Here is a 27,953-nt window from a genome sequence, read left to right on the forward strand (position 1 = left end):
TGTTCTGAGGACATACGCAATACTCCTGGAGTTTGGGATCGTGTTCGCAGGTCAATGAGACATCGATGTGAGGTCTGTATTCAAGCAGGAGGTGGACATTTTGAACATCTTCTGTAATGACAACGACCTGCGGAAAGAAAAACGTTCCTGTGAATTTCAATGTTGTGAAGGCCATAACTCGGAAATGAAGCATTTGCGGACACATGTTGTAATGAACTATTTTGATTGAATTCATGTGGGAAATACATACCTGAAATTATGCCCCGTATTTTTGAAACACTCTGTATATACACACATAAAGAAATACAAGGTGGCCCAAAAGATCAGGAAATTTTGAAATAGCGATTTAAGGAAGATAATAAATACCTTAAATACATTTATTCATGCTTATTAATAGTATAGTGTATGCCATTGATGGATTTTATCCCGATAATTATGTCTTGAAGATGACATCCAATAGGTGACCACCAACTCTGCGCAGACATTCCTACGTCTCTTACGAACATTTTGCATTACTCGACGCAACATTTCAACAGTAATTACGGCTATTTCTTCTCAGACCTTCGATTTCAGTTCTTCTGTCGTTGCAGGTCGACTACGGTACACCTTGCTCTTAAGTTGACTCCATAAGAAGAAATCGCAAGCTATTTTATCTTGGGATCTTGGTCGCCATCAAATGTCACGGATTTGGAAATCGCTCGTACCACTGTCGTACAGCTGCCATCGATATTCGTGCTGTGTGTGATGTTGCACAGTCTTCCTGAAACCAGGTGAGTTGTGGAAAATTCTACAGTTCGTGCGCAACAAAGGTTTCCATCATGGAAACGTACGGAACAGAATTGACAGTGATCACGCGCACATCATAATCCTCAAAAAAGTAAGGTCCCAGGACACAAGATTGTGACACAACGCACCACACCGTAACTTAGTTGCTGTGTAGAGACCGCTGTTGTAACTGACGAGAATTATGCGGATTATGAAATTGTCGTCCTCGTTCACCTTTACCATAATTTGTTCACAATATTTTCGACGCATTAGATAATCGTTGGGTTTGATTTGCTGCACTGTATGGATGAAACTTCAAATCCAGTGACAGTATTCTTTGAATACTCGATCGTTTCATCTGTAGAGCAACTGCATGACGCATGACATCGAACTATAAGCGCTGTGGGCTTCTGTTGATTACCACTCCAATTTTCCATGATAACATTAACAAAATGAGAAGATGTTGTAAACAATATTTAATTTGTTATTCGTTGCTATCTATTATGCAGAGTTACCGTTAAACTTTTCAAAATTTCCCATCTTTTGGGCCTCCTTGTACTTCAGAAAATTAATTTATCACTATGACGAATAAGAGTGCATTAATTAAATTTAATCGTAGACAGAAGCTAATAAAAAGAACTGAATAACAATGGTTCTTTGACATAATTAATCATGGCGAATCTTTCAGAAAGAGAAGGAATTTAAATACTGATAGGTAGATGAGAAAATATTGAATGGCCTCCAAGATCTCTAGTCCCAAACATTAAGTTTTTTTTTTCTTCTGAAGCTATTTTAAATGCAGGTTGTACCAGGACGGAACACGAGACCTGGAATAGTTAAAAGGAAGAAAGGGAGTTGAGCTGCAACAGATAAACCAAATTGTGTTGCTAAAATCATTCAACAATTTCCAACACAGACTTGTGCATTGTTCCCAGTGAATGAGGCACATTTTGAACATCTTCCGTAAACTGACATCTACACTTGACAATTATTCTTAATGGTTTTTATTTCTTTAAATTCCACACGTCGCACAGTGGTTCCAAACTCAAATCTGACTGGACAAAAGGTATAAAAGTTTGAGCTTCAAAACAATATAAATACTGCAGTTCTGTAATCCTAAATAGTCGTGTATCTACGATTCGTATTCAGTTTTCCATAAAAAATTATTGTGGTCTGCGCAGAAGCAGGTAGAAGTCAAGTGTTCAGCACAGACATACTCTTCTCGTTAGCATCGCCCGGCAAGCTACCTTCGGAACATCGACGTGTGAAGCTATAATATATTTCCTATCCTCTTCGAGTTTCGATGAATAAAACTACAGGTATTTCCCTACATTGTTAGTGCATTTTCGAACTTTAAGATTGTGTTATTTAGTTATAATACAGTACTCATTAATACACAGAGAAGTGTTCCATGAAAATTTTTAAAATTGTATTTGCTGTAGCAGGCCCGCAAAAGCAAAGGCCACAAAAGGCCATTGTCAGAGCAGGTTCAGCATTTATATTAGTCATTTAGGTATGTAATTATAAAGGTTTTATAACCAACTTCAACCACCTTCTCCTTTTATTTATATTTTAGTAATGGTGTACGGAATTCCAAGAAGAGAACTAGTTGACATTTCGTGAAAAGAAAATAATATTTTAAGAAGATTAGCCTGTGTGTGAGTATGTATTAATTAACATTATTTAGGAGATTCTGAGGGACATGATCGTAAATTAGTGCAGAAAAAAGTGCTGAATTCTGAATGAAACTTAAAGACCAATGGACTAATTGCCTCTACGTATTAAAAAATTTTCTTAAGGAAATTCAAGGATTGGTTAAGTGTTAAAATGACTTTTTTTAAATAGACTGTGTCTAGCAACGGAAAAACAAAAATCGTCCACAAAAGCCGTTTCATGAATGTGCTGAGAAAAGTCAGAAGAGGAAACTGAAGCCTTTGCTGGAAACACACTCGGTTGATGAGATTGCTCTTGTCGCAGAAATGGATTTGAGATCAACATATAGGCCTGATGCAGCAGAAATGGTAAAGCAAGTGTTAAGTTTTTACTCAGAAAGGGTCACGAAAATGAATGAAAGAAAAGAAAACAAGATCGCTTACGTAAAGAAATGGGACTTCTTGTCGACATTCCCAAACCAGAATTCGGTACGACTAATGACGGGATTAGCGCGCGCAGGTTCTTTCAAGATCCAGGTTTGTCATCAGAAACTATTGGCGTAGATGAAGGCTTGATTCGGTGATTTGGAACCATCTTTAAAACCAGTGGTCGTCACATCGTAACTCGTGAATTAGCCCCTTGATATACAAGCAGGGCGGAGGGGTAAGGCATGATTTCCCTCCCCTTACCCAACACTTGTTCATTCAACGTTAAGCAATCTGGATATCCTTCTCTCCTACATTCCCCTTCGCTGTGTATTGCGGGCTGCATTTTATATGACGTAATCTTTGCCGACCACTGCTTAAAAAAAATTGCCAGTGGGTACAGTATTAATATTGGAGAGTTTGAAAAAATACTGTTTGGGTACTGTAAAATTATACATCCAGATATATAAGTGGTATTACATGCCGCAAAATGTGCATAAAATATTTACCCATGGTGCGCAGTTGATAAAGGAAGCCGTACTTCTGTTGGGATGATGTTCGAGGAACCCCAAGAAGTCCGAAATAAAGATTACAAGAATTTCAGGGAATAAGCTTATCACGCACACAAATTCTGTAGAGCCGGTACGACGATCGATTTGATGGAATTTCCTCTGTCCCGATGGTAAGCAGTCTTCGTATCTAACGCCAAAAGATTAGAAAAAGTGTATCTTCTGATGTACACCTACTGAGACTGCTCCAGGATCACGATGATGGTGATTATGATGATGATGATGATGATGATGATGATTGAAAGTTAATAGAGTTACAACTCTCTCGAATATCTGTAAATATTTCAAATGTAGGTTAATTTAACCAGAGTTAGCGGTTTTGTTAAAATTGTATTAATATGTAGGCTATTTTATTAAAAAAATTAAATGATATTTGACTCAATATGTACGACTGTTGTGTATTTTTAACATCTTTCACACATTAAGATCAAATAGAAAGTATATAATGCCTTTGTGATTTCGTTCCAATCCCTGCGAAAATCAGTTTTGTAAAATTGTTATAATTCTTTAAAACTCAACCCCTGTAAAAGGGTGGTTTATTTTATCCAATCGTAATCAGAGTTTACACGCAAATGCAAAATGCCATTTGTAACCTGTATACAAAATTTTATGAAAATCTGGTAAAAACGAGGAGAGTTATTAATTTTGTTCTGCTAGATTTGTATTTGGAACCACTGTGCGTCGCATTAGTATTGCACTTTAATTTCAATGGTGCATACCAGTTTTCTATGCCATCGTGTGTATTTTTTTCTAGATGTATAAAACAATATTTTTTCTTCTATTTTGTTACGTTTTGAGATCCGAAGAATAAAAAGATAAAAAAGTATATGGTGCGATTAAAAAAACAACACTCCTGGCACACTTTTACGAACGAAAAATAGTTTTTGAAAACATGTTCAAAATATTCCTTTTATTTCACCGTATTAACTATTGTATAAACAGTTCCTGCATAACATAAAACATAGGAAATCTGCAAGTAGTGTTCCATACGTTTAACTCAATACGTGTAGCCCTCTAAGGGTTAGGGGAATTAAAATCCCAATAGAATCTTTTAGCCACGAACATAAAACAGAAAACTCGAGTTTCCTAATTCTTAACAGATACGATAGACCAAGCCTCCACAAATGGCGCTCATTAACACGGCCGCTCCTTCGGAGCGGGAGGAGTCGTCTAACAGCTCGCCTGAAAGGTACGTCGGAATGACGTAGGCCTGCTAAAGGTAGAGGATAGTCCACGCAGCAATCTGGTGTTGTATTATCAGTAGCTATTTCACTTTGCCTATCTACAGTTACATAATTGAACTATCTAAAAGACGGAAAAGTGAACATCAGGCAAATTCTTTCAATATTGCATGGGAAAATGCTTATTTTTTCATAGCAGCTGGCGTCAATACTCAGTGCCTTATCTCCCACAAAAGTTTGAAAGAAAGAGGAAAACGTAATAAAATGCGTTATTACTAATCCACACATACAGATACGATGTTTTTGTTGGTGAAGATCGCAGTAAAAAGGTCCAGGAGTTGAAAGTTGCATTATTACATGAGGTAGGGTACGTTAGAATTTATTAATCTTCAACAATTTAAATATCTCTCTTCAGGGAAAAGGCCAGCTCATTGTTGTTATGTTGAACGAATTAAGGAATTTCAGTCGTAAACTTACACTTTTCCTAAGTCAGTTTCGAGAAGATAATATGACTCACTTTCCAACGATAGAAACTGCTCGTGATGAAGCCATGTTAAACGATTATGTGCAAATATTAATTTAAATTCAAAATGAATTTAATTCTAGATTCCAAGATCTTGTCTTAATTGGAAAGAAGTTTAAAGTTATAATAAATTCCTTCAACACCAGTTGAAACAGTGTCATACGACTTACAGGTCGGCCTGGTTGGTGCATTGGTATAGCGCTGGCCTTCTATGCCGAGGTTTCGGGTTCGATTCCGGGGCAGGTCGGTGGCATTTAAGTGTGGTTAAATGCGACAGACTTATGTCAGTAAATTTACTGGCATGTAAAATAACTCTTGCAGGTCAAAATTCCGGCACACCGGCGACGCTGATATAATCTCGGCAGTTGCGAGCGTCGTTGAATAAACATACCATTCAACATTTAACGATTTACAGCTTGAACTTATTGATCTTCAATGTGACCTAAGGGCTAAAGACCGTTTGAATAATATTACTAGCCTGGTTGAGGTTTACAAGACTAAAACTCAGCAATAATATCCACGATTGCACAGGCTAGCTGTGAAAATTATTGCTATGTTTGGCTTAATATTTATATTTGCGAGCAAATGTTTTCTATAATAAACTTTAATAAAGGCAGGCATCGAACATCTATAACTGATGTCTCATTACGATCAGTACAGTTCTTTTCAGCTGCCAACAGCATAAAACCCCGTTTTGATGTATTGATGAATAAAAATATAACAAAATGATATTGTACATTTATATAGCTATAGAATTTCTATTATTTATGTAAAATAAATATTTCTTAATTAATTAACAATAGTCCAAGATAGTTTTGTTGACACATAACGGGAATTCATTTCATGAACACTCGTACTAGTACTTCGTTTATGTACATTTTGTACGAGATCACCCCTTCTTCCAGTCCACCCTTACACAGAGCGCAGTCAATATCTGCATTCCGCTCGCGACCTGTGAGCCGACTTGGAGAGCGCAAACCTTGTGCAGGCCTGTGATAGACCACCCCCGAATGCAAAACGCCGCTTAAGAATGACCGCGACGGAAACCATAACCGTACTTTGGATGCTAGGAGTCTCGTAAATCGCCTTTTTCTGGAAAATTTCTGAATGCCAGAGCGTTAACACCCATGAAGTATCTAGCACTAGAGAATGCATCAAATCCGCCATGTCCAGACAATATTGATGAGAAATAAAGAAACAAACAAACAAATAAACAAACAAACAAGTACATAAATAAACAAATAAATAAGTAAATACATAAGCAGCAGCCTAGTTTATTATTTCATCCGACATCACCATAATTCGTACACCTTACTATGAAACTATTGGTTTGTAATTTTATTCGACATTACCGCAATTCGTATACCTTACCCTGAAATTATATTTTAACGACATGAAATATGTAGCCTAATATCGAGGGGAAACTAAATAATCTTGAAAAAAATTCCTGAATGTCAAAGGGTTAACACTCATGCAGTGCCTGTCTCACACCCGACAAAGATCGTGAGCGTTTTAAAAAGAAGCAATAGTCTGGTCTGTTATTCAATCCGACATCACCATAATTCGTACACATTTCCCTGAAACCATTGGTTTGTAATTTTATCAGACATTACCGCAATTCGTACATTTTACCTTGAAACCATGTTTTAATGACATAAATATTTAATGCCGAGGGAAACTAAACAAACGAGGGAAAAGGCCTCACCTTTCAGTCTTGTCCACAATAATGTGACTCCAGCCAGCGCCAGGGATCAAACTATATTTCGCGCAATATGCCCATATCATAGTATAAAGTTACCGAAGAACCGATTTAAGTATTAAGTAATTGAAGGAATAAATATTTATTAAAATATGTCTGCACTTCTTCTTTCGTTCTACATACCTCAAGGAGTCCATGAGAAATTACTGATGTTTACACGAAGTTTCCCCCTCTTTTGAGAGGTTTTCATAAAATTTTATACCGCAATTATTAGTAACGTATTATTTTATGTTCAAACTATCATTACGTTTGGGCATGAAAAACTAAGGTTTTTTCGGCGGTGAAATTAAATCTTAAATTATGTTTTATTTAATGACGCTCGGAACTGCCGAGGTTGTATCAGTGTTGCCGGTGTGCCCGGATGTTGTCCCGCACGAGTTATTTTACATGCCAGTAAATCTACTAACATGAACTTGTCGCATCTAAGGACACTTAAATGCCATCGATCTGTTTCGGAATCGAACTCGCAACCTCGGACACAGAAGGCCAGCACTCTACCGACTGCCGACGCGGTGTAGTTAGACAAAATTATTAACTCAATTATACTTGACAGAATTTCATAAAATTTAATATAGTCATTACTAGTAGCATATTCGTAGGTGCAAGGTCTCATTAACATTTGGGCAAGAGAAACTATCCCTTCTCAGGAGGTTTTATTAGACAAAATAACTTCATTTACCTCATTGATTTTTTAGTAGGTTATTTTACGACGCTTTATCAACATCTTAGGTTATTTAGCGTCTGAAAGATAATGCCGGTGAAATGAGTCCGGGGTCCAGCACCGAAAGTTACGCAGCATTTGCTCAAATTGGGTTGAGAGAAAACCGCGGAAAAAACCTCAACCAAGTAACTTGCCCCAACCGGGAATCGAACCCGGGCCACCTGGTTTCGCGGCCAGATGTGCTAACCGTTACTCCACAGGTGTGGAACCTCTGATTGATGTTCTGGCTCATATGTACATTCTTAGAAAGAAGTTTTGTCGCACATACTTTGCAAGTCCCAGAAAGGAGGCAGTGCACGTGATCAGAAGAATTGCGACCTGGTTCACAAGAGAAGGACTAGTTGAGATAATGGAATTAGTTTTGTTTCGTTGTATGTCTGATCATGCGCACTGCCTCCTTTCTCGGACTTAAAGTATCTGTGCGACAAAACTTTTTTCTAAGACTGTACAGTAGCTGATTTCAGAGCCTTGTTCACTCCAGAGCACGATAGACTGGTAACTAAGACTTTCGTGGTTCGAATCCTGCCTAAGAAGGAATTTTTTTTGTTCCTTATTCAAATTTATTCCCAATACTTTTCGATTGCAGCGATATTTTACTACTTAATTAACTTATTATTTCCAGAACATGAATTTTACCAGCAATCGAAAAGTATTGGGAATAAATTTGAATAAGAACAAAAAAACGTTTCCTTCCCAGGCAGGATTCAAACTATGAAAGTCTTAGTTACCAGTCTATCGTGCTCTGGAATGAAGAAGGCTCTGAAATCAGTTACAAGGATCGGTCCGTTTTTTTTTTTTGCCACTACTGTACACATATTACCAGGCAATACTAAATCTCATTTGAAGATTTACGCCAGAGGAAAAACAATAATTGTTCTTATACATCTGAAGTCTCATTAATGTAATATGTTGCTAGTGAGCGGTATATGCAATGGAGGTAGAAAGGAAATTGCCACCCTACTCCATTAACTTCTGGCATAGTTGCCACATGAGTGATGCCTTATTGGTGTCACTTATGAGGTTCAAACTCGTCTTCGGACAGTTGACTAAACAATAATTTCACATTTGACAGAATTTCAAAAAAATTAATATAGTCATTCATTACTAGTAGGATATTACTTTTATGTACAAACCCTCATTATTGGCCTGAGAAATATATGCCGTTATACTACCAGTGCGCTTCGTGCGCCTCTGACTGAGTAGTCTCAGAGTTGGGGCGAGTTAACACAGTGTCTTTCGTTCGTTTGAACTCATGGTTATCATCACGGTAAGTTAGACCTCAGCATTTGGGTGGCTCAAAGCCACATCTTTGACTTCGAAACACAATTATCTGCTAAAGAAACATTGAAAGATGTTTTCTTTGTTAAAGAAAAATTGCAGTATTTTAAAGACTTATTTTCTGTCTGTAGAAAATACACCAAATATAACATTGACAAGTACCAGCCTTTTTATTTCATTATGTTAATATGATGGTGTATTACGTTTTTGTTTTACGTAATTTTTCCATTCCATATATTGTTGCAGTGAATAAAAAAAACATTTTCAAATTTGCAAAGGAGAATGATTACATGTTGCTAGAAAACACAGCCTTATATCTAGAAAAACTTCGTTCCACTTCTGCAGAAACAATGAGGACACATTTGAAATATTTTACACAAACATTATCTACAGAGTGTTTCCGAGGTGGTGTTACAAACATTCAGGGATGATAGCGAAGGGCACATGGTCCGGAAATGACAGAGTCGAAAGTTACAAGCAAAAGTAGTTCTGTGGAAATGAAATAATGTCATTCCTCTGTATACCTTATTTATGTGTATTTATCTGTACATCTTACACATAATATATTCATCTGACGTTGCTTACGTTGTCTACTTACAGTATTACTTTCAATGCGCTGTCTGAGGGATGGGGACAGGAAACTACACTAAAGCAATGCAGATAGCGTAATGTTTAACGGACATTGTCGGTCCTGATATGCACGTCTGTAGACAGCAGTGTATGTGTACAAGTTGCAGTGTCCTGTCGATCAGTCCTAGTGAAATGGAGGAGTACACGAGAGCGGAATAAGCAGACCTGATTTTCGAATACGGATGAGCCAATGGGAACAGTAGACAAGCTCACAGATTGTATCGGTTCCACACAACTATTTTTGCTTATAACTTTCGACTCAGTCACTTCCGGACCATGGTTCCTTATCTCAAATTGATACATGTGCCCTCTGAAAGTTTGTAACACCACCTCAGAAACATCCTGTATATCAAAATCTGCAGACTATCATTATTAATAAATTCCCTCGTTTGAAATTAAGTCACAAGTTTTACATAGAGCTAAACATCCATAATGTTTATCCAGTATGTTTTTGTCTTGTTTTCTACATTTTTTTACTATTTCGTGTTCCAATTATTCAGTTTCGTCACAATATCAATGACTACATGTTATTTTCTATCTGTATAAAATATACCTATTATAACATTAACAAGTATCAGCTTTATTATTTCACTATGTTAATATGATAATGTATTACTTTTTGTTTTACACAATTTTTCATTTCATACATTGTTGCAGTGAATAACAAATCACATTTTTAAATTTTCAAAGGAGAATGATTGCCTGTTGCTAGAAAACACAGCCCCATATCTAAAGAAACGTCGTTCCACTTCTTCAGAAACAATGGGGGAATGTTTGAAATATTTTACACAAACATTATTTATCTCAAAATCTGTATCATTATTACAGATTTCATCATTTGAAATTAAGTCACAAATTTCGTCCTCGGCATCTTGCTATTATTTTTCTTTACAAGACGTTGAATGTTGCCTGTTACGAATAGCAGTAATCGGTCGTAATGTAACCGATCAACTAAATAAAGTTCACTGCTGAACGAAAAACACTCCCACCCCAACGCAATTACGTACTGGTACCTAAAGTCAGAGGCGCATGAAACGCAATGCAACAGCACACAATTCTTAACCGTACTCATTACATTTTGGCACGAGAAACTCTTTTCTCAGGGGACGTAATTAGACGGAAGTAATAACTTCACTCTCATTTAACAGACTCAAAATATTATAGCTATAGTAATTACCAGTAGCAAACTGTCATTATGTCTTGACAAGAGAAACTACCTCTTCTTAGGAGGTGTGTTTAGAAAAATATTAAATTTTCAAATTTTAACCGAATGTTATATAGTACCGGTAATTAATAGTAATGTAACACTTTTATAAGCAAAAAATAATTACGTTAGGATAAGAGAAACTACTCCTCTTAAGGGGATGTAGTTAAAAAAAATCAGTTTCATTTAACACATCGTAATTAATAACCATAATATTTTCTACGCTTATAAATTCAATATGGAATTTTTAAAGCTTAAATCTAAAAATAATTTTAACTTGTATTATTATTATTATTATTATTATTATTATTATTATTACTATCTAACCGGGCTCATTTTTTAGAAAGCAAAGTGTGCATTCACAGAGTCTTTTCAATTCAAGTAATTGCAATACTGAAGAGAACATTTTGCCAATCCGTCTATTAAGTGCCCGCATATATACGCCTCTTTAGGTTAGCGCGCGCATCCCTGGAAGATAATGAAGAAATGTAAGAATCGCGCATTTCCGCGCTATAAACTTTTGCATAGAGTAAACCAAAAGGATGTACTAATTAAATATATAAAGTTTACAGACTGCCTAGCACGGCGCAGTATTGCATCTCTATTTAAAATAAATATTAACTATTTATTTTAATTTAATTTGTGTAAATTTAGCAACCTGGAAAACAATACTCCTTGATTCAGAGAACGACTTAATTGTAAGGAATTAGTCACATCGATTGTGTCCCTATAGCACAAATTTAATTACAATATTAGTTCACACTCCTCGACGTTTCTAAATTCTCTTAAATTAATATTAATGCTTTATGTTTATTAGCATTTATGCATACTAGTACCTTTAATGATTGAGTATAGGGTCCTACCGGCAGGACAGAATGTCCTCATCGTCCTACAAAGTTCAAGAGATTATGTAGGATTTCCTGTCCTGCTGAAAGAATGTTCACCTAGATCAGTGATTTCAAAGCAAGTGCATTTTTCTGACCATGACGTCGTGCGCGGGCATCAAGCGCTAAGTATGGAAAGAGGAAGGGTTGTTTGTAAGAATAAGCAGCCTGTTGGATTAAGAAAACAGTGGTGCACAAACTTCAAACGGAACGTGAAATTTTATGTCGTTATTTTTATATGGCTTCTTTCTGTTTGATATTGTCTATGTTGTCTGTAAAACAAAAGTACTAATACCAATTTCTTAATATTGCAGTTGTATTTTAAATGTTAATAACATACTAAAGAGTTAAGAAGAAATATTCACATAAATTCAATAGTAGTACAACTATACTGTACTAAAAGGATGAAATACATCATTGATAAAGAAAGTGATATCCCAAAAAAAGAGATTGAGTATGACATGATAAGTTGGAATTGATATTGATGGTACCTTTAGCCTTATAAAAGTAATCAATAAACTAATCAAAACAATATTACAGTACAAAGCAAAGTTACCTAGGTGCTGTACATGTTTTAAGTGTAACTAATATTCCATAACAAAACTCTTATCGCATTATGCTTTTAAGGTGATATTGGTGCGCAACTTCCTACCATCAGGATATTAAATTATTTTTTCGAAATGTGCTGAAGCTATAGAGCTGACATTTTTACAACACATGGGCACGTATCTTTTGCTTATGATATAACAGTAGTTGCTTTGTTAATTCATTTCCTTACAAACAATTTACATGCGAATATTTTAAAAATGTTCAATACACTACTTCAGTAATACGTATTTACGGTATATTAGATTTATGAAAACTTTCTGTCAAGCTACTAAATAAATAGGCCTATATCTGAAAACTTCACCTTTATATAAAAAAGTTGAAAAAATATTTCTTTTGAATAAAAAATCAAACTTGTGAAAAATGAGCATTAAAATTAAAACTTACATTCTTATAATGCACTTATACTTCTCAGGCAAATCTAAAAATTAACATGGATGCAGTTTTAATAAGTTCTCTTCCCTTTATCCATTGCATAAGTGCTGGCCATCCCTGAACATAGCTCGATCAAGCGGCATATACTACCTGTTTCGTCCGTCTCTTTCCTTTCCATTGTAAAGCGCTCAGGCTCTCTTGAGCTCTAAAGCGCGCGCTTGCTCCTATGGGCATCAATTGACATGACTGCCCTAGACCATTGACAAGAGTGTTTCTTTCTCTATTATCGCAAAAAAGTAAGTTGGTAGGACATATTTTTGCTGAGATATGGTGGATTCTTTTAGTAACGGTGCGCGAGTTTTCGTTAAAGCAATTTTCTTTAATGCAGATGAAAATAACACTTGGAGTAAATCTGTTTTTGGCGATATAGTCTGAAAGTGCTTGTGAAGGAATGGTTTTGAAGGTACGTAGGAAACTTCTTACAGTGAAATGGAATATGATAACAGAATAACATGGATTCGTGCCTCAGACATAACTAACATAGCCAACAATGGCATTTCTTCTAACTCCAATAATTCTTCAAAGTCTGACAAAAAACAATAATCCAGAGAAAATGTATTGTTTGCTCCAGAATCGGGAAGATACAACAAAAGCTAGTTACTTTTGTTGTTTTTTGTGGCCCAAGACCAGTTATTGTTTTGCATTTCACATTCAGAATAGAATTCCTCCATAATTCTTGAAAGTTAGTGTTCATTGTACTTAGTCGAATCATATAAATGGCATTTTAAAATTATTTACTTTCAAATATCTTTGAATAATCTTGAGTGACATCTGGCCTAGTATTCTATTTCACAAGCATTAAAAAATATGTTTAAAAATAAAATAAGAAAATACTATGATTCACGCATGTATGTATATTATTTACTTTCCTGATATGTTATGAATAAAATGTTATTTATTCAGTTATCATCCTAATGTTACAAATAAAACTAATGTTAACTGTATTGAAGATAGTAAATGGAATTATTAATTTACTATTTTTCTCTTTATATTTACAAAGTCAATAAAACTAATGTAAACTGTATTGAAAATAATAAATGGAATAGGTGAATAAATAAACAAAAAAAAAAACAAAAATAATACGTCATTCTGACAGGACAATAGGGTACTAAGGGCAGGAACCATAACTTGCGTACTGCCGGTAGGACCTTACAGAAGTATGTCCTGCTAGGATAGCATATGGAAAATATTGTCTAAGAACCTGTCCTGCCAGAAGGAGAAATTGCTATTTACAGAAGTCCTTCTGGAAGCGCTTCGATAAGGACATGACTGTACGATTAACCATTATTACGTTTATTACTTCTATTCTATTGGTATAAATTGTTGTGATGTAGCTTCTAGTATCCTGCAATCTTTAGACATGAGAAAGGCAACCAAGACATGACAAACTTCACCTTATTTCATGCTAAACTCCTTAAGCAGTTGAAACAAAGGGGTGGAAGTGGAAGACGGCGAATATTTTTATAACAAGATAGAACATACGCAAGCTTCCTCCTGTAGAACGAACATCGAAACTTCGCCATACTCGACAAACTTGAACCGAACATAGCGTCTATGATGCACGACGCTAGTAGCTTCCGTATATTTGGAATAGATAGGCTATTAACTACTTATTTTAATGTACTTTGTACAGGGACATCACTTTATTTTTACTAACATTTCTAATATTAACCTGGCTATACTTTTGGATCTATGATTGAGAACCGGAAGCACCGTTTGCTACCCCCTTCCACGACTGGAGTTCGATGGTACCGACGTAATATACAAACAAATCACTTTTCTAGGTATAGGAGGGAAGAAAAGTAGTTCATCCATTGACATAAACTAGGAAATATCGCGATTTTAAGTTTGTTAATTTTCATTAGGTTTTTGTTTAATCAAAATGGAGTATAGTATTAACAATGAGTGTTTTTACTCACGAACTGAGCTATCCATGCGGACGTATTCATTATACAGTGTATATTATACTGTCTGCAGCACATTAGCGTACACTATAGAGAATGAAGTTAAATTTTAAAATAATCATAATATGGATATTTAAACACATTTTTGAAAATGGTGGCCGTTCATTTCGATACAGGCTTCAGTTCTAATGTGCATATTATCGCACTATAGACTTGTACGTAATTCCAATTACCAGGTTCGTATTTCGTATCAGTAACTCATGTTGAAATAATTCTGTACCTACTCTATAAAGAGTACCTTACGTACTGTAAATTCAGTCTTCACTTCTGCCCGATCCGAAAATATAAAATTACTCAGACATGCTATCCACTGTCTTTCCAAGTGGTTATGTCGCAGGGTCGTAGAAAGGGAGGAAATCACATGACAGTTAATTACTTGACGAGGCCCTTTTATTTAGTAACATCTTTAGTAAAATCCTTTTATTTGAGTTATTTTAAACAATTGTATGGGTATAATATTACTCAGACGTCCAATTCCTAACAGAAATTAGTGTTCTCAGAAAAGTGGTAAGACAGCCCAGCCACTAGCCTTTACAGAGAGGCGAATAGAAGCAGGTGTGGGAAACCGTGATGCGACGTAGGGAAATGGACGACAGTACCTTTGAGAAAATGTTTCAATATTGAAAGCTCTTTCGTCACTGGAAAACGTGAACACGAACATATTTTTGGAACGTACTGTTTACTATGACCGTAAACGCTACTATGACTGTATACGCGGTCTTGGATCTGTGTGGAGGACGGTTGAACTTCATTAGTAGAAGGGGTGGGAGTGAAGTACATTAAAAACTCAGGTACAATAAAAATTGAAGTAAAAATAAAATTATGTCCCTGTATAACGTTAATAGCCTGGAAAATATTACTTCTTTATTCCAGAGAACGACTCAATTTTTAATTGGTTCTTTTACGAAGCTAGATAAACTGCTGTGGTTATCTAGCGTCTGAATGAGATGAAGGTGATAATGCCAGCGAAATGAGCACGGCATCCAGCGCCGAAAGTTACCAACATTTGTTTTTAACGGGTTGAGGGAAAACCCCGGAAAAACCACAACCAGATAGCTTGTACCAACCACAATTTGAACCCGGGCCCTCGCGTTTAACGGTCAGGCAGACTAACCGAACGACTCAATTAGGGAATTAGTTACTTGCAGAGGTGTATTTCACGCCTGGCGGGCACCGACGGCGTCGAGGTACTAATTTTCGAGGCCGGACGGAACGAGGGCACTTTTCCGATTTCCAAATTATCGTCAAATTTTGCATTTTTATAAAAAGTCGTATTTCATATTTACACAATTTCATAGCGAGATCTATCCTCCAGACCCAATAACCTTTTTATCTAGATTCGAACTCCTGTATCTCCGTCTGACATTCTAAGAATTTCCTGCGGAAATGGCGATAAAGATGACGAAGGCAATTTACTACTGGTACTACCGAAATTCTAGAGCCAGGGTACTTTTTTGTTTGAAATACACTATTAGTTAGGTTAGGTTAGTTTAGGTTAGGTTAGGTAACGGTGACTAGGGGTGGGTTAGGGACGACCCTTTGAACGTCGACGGCCATACTGAGGCTTATTGTGCACCAAGAATTTAGGGAGTGGATGAGGTGAACCAGCCCACTGGTCCCATGTGACCCCTCACCCGTTCACCCAATGGGGCCCCTACAGCTTCGGATCAGCAGGCAAACGCGCTACTGCCTGAGCTATACTGGTGACCGAAACCAATGTTCAGAAAACAATCGTCTTCAGCTGGATATCGCGTGTTTATTATTTTATTCGGAAAATATTTATGCTTTAATATTTTACTTTTAATTTTACTTGTAGAACAGTTATAATTTACTTTAACAAACCATAATAAACTACGTTTAATTTATTTTAACAAACTGTAATTAGTTAAAAAAAATCGAATTATACTGTAGAATAATTATTACAATTGAAGGGTTCAGAACCATAGTGGGCCAAGCGCCATTTACTAAAACCGTATAAAACAACGGCATTTACTAAAACCGTACAAAACAAGGTTAAAATGAAGTTATCAACAGTAATCTCACTAGAGGTTTTGATTTATCTAGAGAAAATAAAAACTCGAGTGGGATTTAACTGACTATTACACGATTAGAAGAAAGTATATAAAGATTAGAAGTAACGAAGTACTCCAATACAATAAAATATTAATTGACTTACGAAAATACAAAAATGTCTTCAAATTTGTACCATCTCAACATTATAAGTATTACGCTAGTAGATGGCAGTAGTGTGTTATTATTAGCTCTTTTCTTGATATCAGTTGTGCCAACTATGGAATCTTCATTGAACTCTGTGGAAGGTTACTGGTCAAGAAGGCTTTGTTGATTCAGTTTCATTTTTATTAAACATTTGCATTCCACTTCAATTATCCGGATCCCAGTAATCAGCGTCACTTGACAGATGATTTTCAATAAATCTTAGTATGAAACAATCTCTGATACGCGACTATCCATAATATCATATTATACCAGAAGCTATAACAAACATAACCTAAATAATATAAACGAGTGTTAGAAAAGTTTTAATTAGGGATGATGAAATAAACAAGAAAGGTTTTAATTAACGATGATGAAATAAAAGATAAGAATGAATCATTTTAAAAGAAACAATTATTGAAAGTACAATTTTCAAATTTGAATGTTTTAGTGGTTGGTGGTTCAATTGATGTTATATTGGACGTGTGCGTAAAAGAAGTGAACTCGTTGAAGTACATGGTGTATCCCTCAACTTATTCAGGATTTCCGAATGGCGCTCTTCATTTATTTTTAAATAAGGTTTCAGGGAAGATGCATAGCTATGACCAGTGATCTTTATTAATTCTTGTTATTCAATGCCAATGACAGTCATATTTGAAAGTGCTGTGCATCGACTGGAGTGGTTTGTAATTTTCTGTTTTTGACGTCCAGACCAGTGCAGTTTGAAATGTTGGCAAACAAAGAAACAAATGCTAGGGTAGTGATAAAAATAAACAAATGCTAGGGACGCGATAAAATTAAACAAATGCTGGGGACGCGATAAAATTGTGCGATAAGCAGCCATGATTGGTTGAAAGACGTCCTTTCGCACAGTTTTACTGGTCAAAAGTAGTGTGACGTAGTAAAAGTGTAATAGTCACCATAATTAAATGGAAATACATAGCAAGTAATATAAAGTATACACATTCAAACTAAATGATATGTCAATATTCATTAAACTCTGCTATTCACTTAATTTTAACCCTTGGTTTCTCCGTTTTCAATAAATGGTCCTTGGACCACTATGGCTCTGAACCCTTCAATTATTACAATTATTGTACATACAAGAAACAAACATTAATACATTGATGCAAATGTAGTCCTCTTAAAAAATCTGTTATTTTTTTTTTCAAAGTGTGATTCACCTAATTCGATACAGGCTCTGCGCTTCAAACTTTGCCTGCCTAACCATCGCAAATATGCACTATCAGGAATTTATCTTAACTCCTGGGTTGCAGCAACGACTCATAACCGTAAGACCTTGGGCTGAAGCAAATGGGATACGATAAATTTCGGTCTGTTTTCAATTGGTTATTTTATGACACTTTATCAACTGCTGTGGTCATCTAGCGTCTGAATGAAATTAAGTTGATAATGCCAGCGAAATGAATCCGGGTTCCAACGCCGAAAGCTACCCAGCATTTGCTCTTAATGGGTTGAGGGAAAAGCCCGGAAAACTTCAACCAGGTAACTTGTCCCAACCAGGATTTGAAACTGGGGACGCTCGTTTGCACGGTCAGGCAGGCTAACATTTACTCCACAGCGGTGGACCAAACATTTCGGTCTTAAGGTGGTCCCACACAAAAATGCCCAATGGGCTTATATCAAGTAACCTAGCAGGGCAGGATTGGATTACCATGCCCAATTCATCTACCACGAAATGCATTGCCAAGGTATTCCAAGCCATTGCATTGTTTAGGCGGGCGATTTGTAAACACGGGGTCTTACGTTGTGGACAGAGTTGAAGTGAAGTAAGCGTTCGATTTCCACATTAACATCTAAAATCAAAACGCAGGACCGGCAGGCTTCCAGTGCCTTCCACGATGTACAGTTTAGGTTGGATACGGAAGCGCGGTAGGGAGGTTGAGCTGACTTCAGCCAATCACATTTTATATTCAACTGACACGACTTTTTCCCTGAATGAAATCAGTTCGACCACGTGCGAAGGCGAGTCACGCGCTTTCTGAGTACACGTAGTTGCCAAAGTTACTTAAGTCAATGTGATTTCGTTTTCTCTGCGTTATGTGAAAACCCTGGGAAAATACTACGAATGCAATGGCGCAAAATATAGCCCGTGCAGAACAACTTGCTTACCGTTCTGTTCGGCCCACGAGTATATTTATAAGCACTTTAAATAAATAAAGTTAGAACTTACTAAGAAAAATTAGGAAAGGCCCAATACAGGAAAAGTCTAGAATAATGTACTCATCGAGGCAGACTACCGGTAAAATAATTAAACATGTTTTTGGAACACCAGTGAAACCAATAAAGAGAAAAATGTTCGCAAAAGCACTCAATTTTGTGACGTAATTCGCAGGGAATCTTATAAACTTTATTTTAAGAGGTCTAACATTGAAGGAACAACAACTGGATCATTAAAACAGTAATCGAGTAGAAAACGTTGGTCACTATGAAGGACATCTAGGATCAGCAACAGGTTAGGTTAGCGCAAGTTTTTGGTATGCCTTGCAAATACGTTTCTGATAGGCATACAAGAAGCCTGAACAAACCAAACCTAACCTGTCACTGATCCTCGATGATGTCCGCAATATTGACGAACGTTTTCTACCAAATATATAGGCCACACCTGTGCAGTAACGGTTAGCGCGTCTGGCCGCGAAACCATGTGGCCCGGGTTCGATTCCCGGTCGGGGCAATTTACCTGGTTGAGGTTTTTTCCGGGATTTTCCCTCAACCCAATATGAGCAAATGCTGGGTAACTTTCGGTGCTGGACCCCGGACTCATTTCACCGGCATTATCGCCTTCATCTCATTCAGACACTAAAGAACCTGATATGTTGATAAAGCGTTGTAAAATAACCTTATATATATATATATATATATATATATATATATATATATATATATATATATATACGTACACACATTACAGACACCATCATAAAACAAAACTACTTCACATAAAACAAATATTATACCCAAACCGAAGACTTGCTCATGGGATCACCCATTTCCAACATATTAGCAGAAAAATATTGATACACAATATAGAACAGACATATATACTAAACAAAGACAACAAATACGCAGACATGTATTGGCACAAATACGTGGACGTCAAACACTATACAAAGGAAACAAAAGACATATTCAGAACCTACATCAACACAAAATATACCCAAAGCTACACTACACATCATAAATCGAAAAACAACAAATCCATGAACTTTCTAGACATCACAGTATCAAAAGTAGATAAACACGCCTTCAAAATCTACAGAAAGCCCATAAAAAACAACCACTCACATACACAACACATCCAATAACACAAACCTGCTTCATTTCGAGCCATGGTACATAGACTACTCAACGTACCAATGAGTCAGCATGACTACAAAGAAGAAACAAATTCCATCAAATACATAGCACAAGAAAATGGATACAACCCCAACATAATAAAGAAGACAAAACCTAATTACAAGAAACATAAACACAACACAAACACACAAACACAAAAAATACATCACACTGACATACGAAAGCAAAATCACACACAAGATCATATTTTCATTCAAGAAATTAAACTAAAACATTGCATACAGAACACAAAACACTCTCCAAAAGCATCTCAACACACAAACATAAACAAACAAATACAAACTAACAGGTGTATACAAACTCACATGCAATAGCTACTACAACTTTCACAGACAGGCAGATCATTTCAAACACGTTACAAAGAATATATCACAGCCATAACCAAATCACACAACACTTCCACATAAGCATAACACATCACAAACGCCAACAATACCTACAGCAACATAGGCACAGATATGGAAATTCTACATGTCGAACCGAAAAAAACAAACACGCTAGAACAATACGAAATATACAGATACAAAAAAAAAACACACACCCAAAACAAATCAACACGCAACTGAATTTCAGAACACACACTATTTGACTCCACACTACACAATACAAACGCACCCCCACCGGAGGTGAAGACACCAGAAGACGCAAGGACCACAGCAGTTCTGAAGATGGCTCCCAAGCCGAAAGTAGTCAACTGGGTACTTATAAACTTAGTTCAAATTAACACGTGAAATAATCACAATTTACTGCATTCCTGGGGGTATATATATATATATATATATATATATATATATATATATATATATATATATATATATATATATATATATTCATTATAGTAAAACAACGCTTCGGAAACTTGCCTTCAGACGTATTCTCTGACAGGTTCTGGCTGATGTGTACACCTAGTATTAGGCAGTACATCTCACTTGACTGTCAGTCAGAGGAAGTACAATTTGTTTGTATAGGCTACATCTTAAGTCTGATTAGTATTATATTAGTCAGTGACGTATTATTTTATTTCAGTAGGTTATTTTACGGCGCTTTATCAACATCTTAGTTATTTAGCGTCTGAATGAGATGAAGGTGATAATGCCGGTGAAATGAGTCCGGGGTCCATCACCGAAGATTACCCAGCATTTGCTCATATTGGGTTGAGCGAAACCCCAGGAAAAAACTCAACATAGTAACTTGCCCGGGAATCGAACCCAGGCCGCCTGATTTCGCAGCCAGACGCGCTAACCGTTACTCCACAGGTGGGGACGTCTGTAATGTATGCAATGGAGGGGGAAATAAACTGGCCACCTTACCCCTTACCTCATGAGTGATGCCTTATTGACGTCACATGAGGTTCGAACCTGTCTTCGGACATTTAACCAACAAGTCAGAGTACGTATGTACACTCTTAGACAAAAAAATGACCGAGCTCCAGATTCTATGTCCGATTCGGAAGACTCCGGGTGCATTCGTCAGAGCATGACACACGAGGACGAATTTCTTCTGTCGTAAATGTTTCCAACACTCCACTGTCACCACTTTATATAAAATGTGTCTTAATGAGAAAGTTCATCGTCTCTCTCGAGCCAAAATCACTATCACAATCTACAAAAAATTACAATTAAATCCAATTTCATAACAAAATTTCAAATATTAATCCGTATAATTATAATATTTTTAATATCAGAAGATAGTTTAGCATTGTGGTCTTGTATTCGAAAGGTTTCGAGTTCGAATCTCGGTCTGTACTTTGCTTTTTCATTCGCATTTTTTACAATGTATATATGATTTGGGCTATTACAAAGCAGATATGTAACGGCATTATTTATGAGTGCAGCCTATATTTGGAACACATTGGTTTTGTCTTTAACATTATTCATCTCGTTTTTGCAATACTATTAACATTATTATTATTATTATTATTATTATTATTATTATTATTATTATTATTATTATTATTATTATTCTCGTGTTTGTATTACTGTGAATAGTATAAACGGTTAACAACTGCCGAAATGAGATTCATGAGAAAAACTGCTGGATACTCCCTTCTCGACCATCATAGGAACGTACATATTCTGAAGGAATTAAAGATTGACTCTATCGTCCATTATCTGCAGCAATACAGGCTTCAGTGGCAGACACATGTCAAGAGGAGGATCGCTCTAGATGGCCCAGGCAGATTTTATCGTATGTCCGAACTCCGAAGAGGTCGAAGAAATTTAGGAAGACCTAGGAAACGCTGGCAAGAGACCGTAACAGATCTACTGGGGTCTAACACTTAAAGGCTGATGATGATGATGATGATGATGATGATGATGATGAATAGTATTATTGTTATTATTCTTGTTGCAATACTATTATTATTATTATTATTATTATTATTATTACTAATACTAATTTTAGTAACTGAACAATACTCCATATGGAGAAGGGAGAAGATCCAAGAGCATCTGTTTTAATTCACGGGTAATTAGGAAGAAGTCTCCGATATTACTGAACGTTTTTGTTTAATTTTTCAACTAATCGAAACTCCTGTGCATGTTAATAATTGTATCATTTGTTTCTAGCTAGAGAAAAAATAAAACGAAACATATACTTATACGAAGGCGGATACGAACCCGGGTTTTCTGCGCGAGAAGTCAGAGTTTTACCACGGAGCTATGACACACACACTCTCTCTCTCTCTCTCTCTCTCTCTCTCTCTCTCTCTAAACCATTGTTTGCCGATATAAGAGTATGTTCTTGGATCTCGCTGGTTTCGTCCTTGCTACTCTGATTTTAGTCTTGTGTATCAGGCGCACAGCCGAATGGAACTTAGACAAATTTACGCTTAAAGAGTCCGGTCATTTTTTCTGTCTAAGAGTGTACGTATGAATGTGTGTGTGTGTGTACATATGCATAAGCATTTTTTTTATTAAACTGTATGCAATGATCAGAGAACAGAATTGGCAACTACGTGACGCATCCCTCTGCTGCTGGAGCGGACACAAATACATAGCGAGCCGGCTGTTAATGTGCAAGACTAATGAATGCAACGTGAGCGTATACGTTCTACCCACAGGAAGTAATTTTAATATCGGATTCCTCCCTGGACACATCTGTGCCCTGCTGTTAAGAAACAGAAAGGTCTCCGGCAGGTGGTTTACTACCAAAAAGTACTTCAAATGATGTCACCTATGACTCAACATAATTTGTCGGTTGAATTTCACTATTCCTGTTTTCATGCAATTTTCGATACGTACTTCTACATTTCACGTTATTTACAGACGTCCTATTCAGTAATGAGTCGAATTTTCATGTCGTAAGTCATGTTCCAGAAAATTAATACCTTTACATAATCACAACTAGAAAAGTAAATTAAGGCAATTGAAAATAATTTTATAACTAGTAAATTACTGCAAAAAAAAACACGAGATGAATGAGAGGAGTGATAAATGAACACGTGTGCACTTAACCGAAACGAACCGATGAATGCCTTTCGATACGTATTCAAATCGATTTGAGTAACTTATTCAATACTATTTGAATAAAGAAGCTGAAATTTCGAAAGTAGGCCTATGTCGGTCACCACGTACGCCTTGGCTATTAAAAATGTTGAGTTTTCTTAATGAGGTGCATGAAAACTTAATATTCTGGCTGTTAATGAAGAATGGAAATAATGGGTTTTAGGTAAATACAAAATATTATACCGAGTGCCCCACTTATCTATTTCACCTTCGATAGCGTGTGAAATATTTCAGATACAGTATATACAGTATAAACCGAGAATTGCATGTTAATTACATCGAAGGGGACATCTGATACACGTAATGTATTTTTTGTACATGAAGTAGTTTTCAAGATATTGGAGGAACTTTTTTTAATGGGAACCAACTATGTTTTGTATTGCAAATGTTGCGTTACCTCTGTCCAATAACAACTGGCTACTTTACGACTGTTTGAATGTCACCGGTAAACATAAGCAATGTCTGACAAAGGATCGAATAGAGGGAGGACAATTCTGCTGGTGGTGAAACGAACGTTGAGCGACTTCCGCCTATTTTGGAATAGACACCGACGCACTTGAACTACCAACATAGAAAACAAAAAAATCACACTCAATCGCTTTCACCTTCATCTTGACGGGATAATAAAAGGCTAAACTAACCTAACCTAAGTGCGTTGGTGTCTATTCCAAAATCGGCGGAAGTCGCTCAACGCTCGTCTAACCAATATTCGTTCAGTGGGCGGTGGATATTCTACATTGACCGAGTTCTGCCTCAATTAAATCATAATCACAATGTACCCTACATTTTAATACTATGGAATGTTGCACATTGTGAACCGAGACATAAAAGTAGTGTACAATATAAAATAAACAATTATTCTCAAAAAAACAAAACAAAAAAATCGCGGTGTGTGCAATCAATCAATGTGTGCAATAAAATGCCTAGAAATGATTGATAGGTTAAATTGATTTCAAGTTTAAAACATTCATACCAATTAATTCTGCAATACACTAGTGAAATGTAGCTTAATGTCCCTCCACACATGTAAATCTTCTAGAGAGTAGCTCCGAAACAGCAGATGTCTTCTCGTTCAATTGTCCAGTACAGAACTGAAGAAATAATTGTTGTAATTGGTACTGTACAGTACCGTGTGTTCAATCTTCAAATACGTCAACATTATGAACTAGACACAAGAAAGGGTGTGGCAGACATTGTTTATGTAACATTCAAACAGTGATTAGTCAGTTATTAGACAGAGCTAACGCAACATTTGCAGTATAAACGAGCTGGTTTCCATTAAAAAAAGTTAACTCTAATTTTTTGAAAATTATTTCATGTACAAAAAATACATTACGTGTATCAGATGTCCCCTTCGATTTAATTTAACTTGTAATTGTCGGTTTGTGTATATCTGAAATATTTTACGTTATCGGAGGTGAAAGATTTAAGTGGGCCACCCTGTATATTATAACACATTTGAACATACTAAATTGCGCTCGCTCTTGGTAAAACAGATGACACATCAAACAAACGACAATCGTTCTCGCTCTAAGAGTATTGAAATGTATTTGAATACGATACGTGTTTTCATGCACCTCAATACGTTCTGAATGCCATCTGATCCCACTTTTTAGATACTGTATATCGAATTTGAGACTCGGAACCTTTTGAATTCCCGTTTGCATTAAAGTTTCAATACGATAAGGTCACGAAAACATTGTACTTATTGATATCTGCCGGTTAATGCATACTTCATAGGCACTATTTCATTCAAAATATAGAAATTAGCAAAACGATCACACGAGAAATCTGTCCTAAATAGTTAGCGGTTAGAATTCCAGCAACAAGATACACACCTGTAAACACAACGGGTAAGGATGCAAATGCAACGCTTACAAGTAGGCTTACCTTCTCTACCAGTTGAAATCATCTTGCTTCCGCTGGCGAAGGCGATTGACTGTTGAATGAATGTTATCAAAATATGCGGTATCTTGTTCTAAGTTTAAGACGTTGTTCCAGGTTCGACAACTGCTAATAAGAAACTAAACCATTCAACTTCTACGAACCAGTTGGGTGCATTCAAACACTTGCTGCGGCTACTACGCTAGATTAATCATAATATGAGGACTTCTCTAACAGTAAATACACATGCTGTTAATAATCATCCATCAAATGAACTTGATTAAAATTTGTTTTACTTTAAAGTGTATTCAACATCAAAGTTTATTGAGTACAGCTATGGTTGCGCTATGGCATTCATCGCCGAGAGAACAACGTTGGCAATATTCGCTCAGCATTCAACGTCAGCTGAGTGGTTTCCTTTAGGGCAGACCCGTACAGGGGTTTGGATCCTTTGCCCGTACGATCGTACTCTCGCTCCTGACGAAGCGAGAGCGGTGGTCGGCCGCTCAATGAATGGGCTGGATGCAGCATCAGTGGCGTATAATCTGCCACTGCAGTAGTCAGACACGTTGTGAACTGTTTTTTGCAAGCGCTCTATTCCCAAACATGAATAATGTAGCCATTTATTATTTTAAAACTATTTTAGTCTTAGCTATCTGCATAAAAATACGGTACCTCAGCCTGAGAGCTGACTCATTGGTAATCAAATTCTGATATTCAATCTAAAAATGAAATGAGATTAAATATATATCAGCAAGTGAGGTCAGTCTAAGTAGCAAAGGGAATTGGAAAATAGGTTTCCATATTTCGATTTCTCGTCTTGTAGGTAGCGGCACAATAGAAGTTTGGCGGTATCCAATGGTTTTGTGTAAAATTATCGCTTTCTTATATCATATATTGAATTTAAATTTTAGCCATTTACTGCTAATAGATACTAAAACACGTCCTACCAAAATTATTAACATATCTCCAATATTATGGGCTTATACCAATCTCCACCGTTTTCGATTTTACTGGGATTTGCATTTTTCGAATACTCTGAACCAGTTAAAAAATCTTAAAAAGACATTATAAGTTGTATCATAGTAAGGACTATGCTGAAATCAAAGATGAACAATGTGCCGTACAATTAGATCGACTGAAGTCAGCACTGACAACACAGAACGTAAGAATAATCTATTTAAACTTAATGTACATTTATGTTAGGTATAATTTTATTAAAATATTATCCACATTGTTGTGATCCTCTACTTAATGTGACAATTTTATTTATTTACTTATTTATTTATTTTATTTAGTCATTCATTCATGCACTTATTTATTTATGTATTTAATTCTTTATTTATTTTGGCAGAGTTAAAGCCATGAGACTTTCCCTTCCACACTGCCAGAAGTGACATATGCATACAAGTAATAACAATAGTAGTGATCAGTTACGTAATATTTACTTTAGTGTATTTTATACCGTCAATTTTTTATTTTTGATTACATAGCGCATTTATGAAAAATAAGTTTCTCGTCTATGACTGCAATCAAAACAAAAGCGAGAAATATCCTTAACCATGGATAATATCAGTGTGTGTATCGAACATAGAGTTCAGATTTTGGAAGTTACTTAAAAAACAGGCACATTTATTGCATGAATTATTCTTCAGGTTATAACTTCTGAAACACTTTTTTTTTAATTTTATGTTCATGTTTCTAAATACAATATAAATGTATGTTTTTAAACACATGAACCCAGTTATATCGTTGAAATTGGCACGATTCAGAAAATTGGTGAAATTTTGTTTGCATTATTGAATAGATGTCACTGCAGGTTTCATACCGTCTACTACAAGAAATCGGATCACTGATTGTTGTTTAATCGTACACTGTCTTTTGACGTGAATTCGTCTTTAAAATCAGACCGAGATATAGGGTATCAGGACGATAACGGTATTCTTATGAGTTTCTTCCGGAAAATGCTAACAAATTGTTATTTAAAATTGTGCAAATTTAACTGCATGTCCGCGAAAAGAAACAGTATTTTCCGTAGCATACGAACGTAGCTAAATTTCCATCAATTCTTTAATATATTGGAATGAATCAAATTTCTGTTTGTCAAGTGATGTCGATTAGAAATCAAGTTTCCTTAAATATCCGCCGATTTTATTTCTGGCTATTATGTTAATATCTTGGCCTCCTGTTCAAAGTACTTCAGAGTGAAGAAGGTAGATCATTATATTCATTATAAAGAACATCAAGGAGAGTCTTATGATACACTAAACATTTTGCAACACCATCCACTTCTATGAATAAGAAATCTTCCCATTCATATTTAAATGACAAGTATAAAATCTCCGTTGTACTTGGCTGAGGCATCGTTGTAATG

At 36.1% G+C, this 27,953-nt stretch overlaps 1 protein-coding gene across 1 annotated transcript in view; it reads right to left on the reverse strand.

Annotated features, from left to right (window-relative positions):
- The window catches only part of LOC138707341 (uncharacterized), a 33,040-nt gene extending 7,337 nt beyond the window's left edge, over positions 1–25,703 (reverse strand). Inside the window, exon 1 of the mRNA XM_069836628.1 lies at positions 25,586–25,703. Coding sequence (XP_069692729.1) covers positions 25,586–25,607 — 22 coding nt within the window. The 5' untranslated portion in view covers positions 25,608–25,703. The remainder of the gene's footprint in view (positions 1–25,585) is intronic.
- Between the last annotated feature and the right edge of the window lie 2,250 nt (positions 25,704–27,953).

The sequence above is a fragment of the Periplaneta americana genome, chromosome 10, assembly GCF_040183065.1.
Source record: "Periplaneta americana isolate PAMFEO1 chromosome 10, P.americana_PAMFEO1_priV1, whole genome shotgun sequence".
In the NCBI taxonomy this organism is placed as follows: Eukaryota; Metazoa; Arthropoda; class Insecta; order Blattodea; family Blattidae; genus Periplaneta; species Periplaneta americana.